The 389-nt window shown below is 65.3% G+C and overlaps 1 protein-coding gene across 3 annotated transcripts in view; it reads right to left on the bottom strand.

The window, feature by feature from the left end:
• The window catches only part of CNPY2 (canopy FGF signaling regulator 2), a 3,634-nt gene extending 3,251 nt beyond the window's left edge, over positions 1-383 (bottom strand). Inside the window, exons 1-2 of one of the 3 annotated variants that reach the window (XM_015557424.1) lie at positions 267-383; positions 26-138 (exon numbers count right to left, since the gene is read on the bottom strand). In XM_015557424.1, coding sequence (XP_015412910.1) covers positions 26-113 — 88 coding nt within the window. In that variant the 5' untranslated portion in view covers positions 114-138; positions 267-383. Of the gene's footprint in view, positions 1-25 lie in introns of all 3 variants that reach the window. The other 2 variants (XM_006777869.2, XR_001512180.1) reach the window with 2 other exon arrangements.
• Between the last annotated feature and the right edge of the window lie 6 nt (positions 384-389).

Raw genomic sequence — 389 nt, forward strand, 5'->3', positions numbered from 1 at the left:
CACACACTTCTCTCTGTGTCTTTACCTCCACAGTGTAGATCCTGGGCCGTCCGAGCCCAGGCGGCTCCCAGCAGGGCCCCCAGAAGCAGGGCCGGCCAGCCCCAGCCTTTCATCTCTAACGTAACGGGGTCGCTCCACCTGGGTTTGGGTGGGAATAAGGCATAAGTATGAGGAGCCGGCTCCGTGCCCCCACCCACCTCTCATCCCAAGGCCTGCACAGGCCGCAGGGTGACTGGTTCTACTTTCCAGGAAACGGCGGGACACACAAGGGGCTCTCCGGCTTCGGTGCTGGAGGGCCCGGAGTCCCTCGGGAGGTGGGTGTCGGCGCGAGCTCGGGATCTGGGGCTCAGCCCGACACTACGCCGCCGGGGAGGCCCTGGATGTTTGTG

This window comes from Myotis davidii, unplaced genomic scaffold, assembly GCF_000327345.1.
Source record: "Myotis davidii unplaced genomic scaffold, ASM32734v1 scaffold509, whole genome shotgun sequence".
Lineage (NCBI taxonomy): Eukaryota > Metazoa > Chordata > Mammalia > Chiroptera > Vespertilionidae > Myotis > Myotis davidii.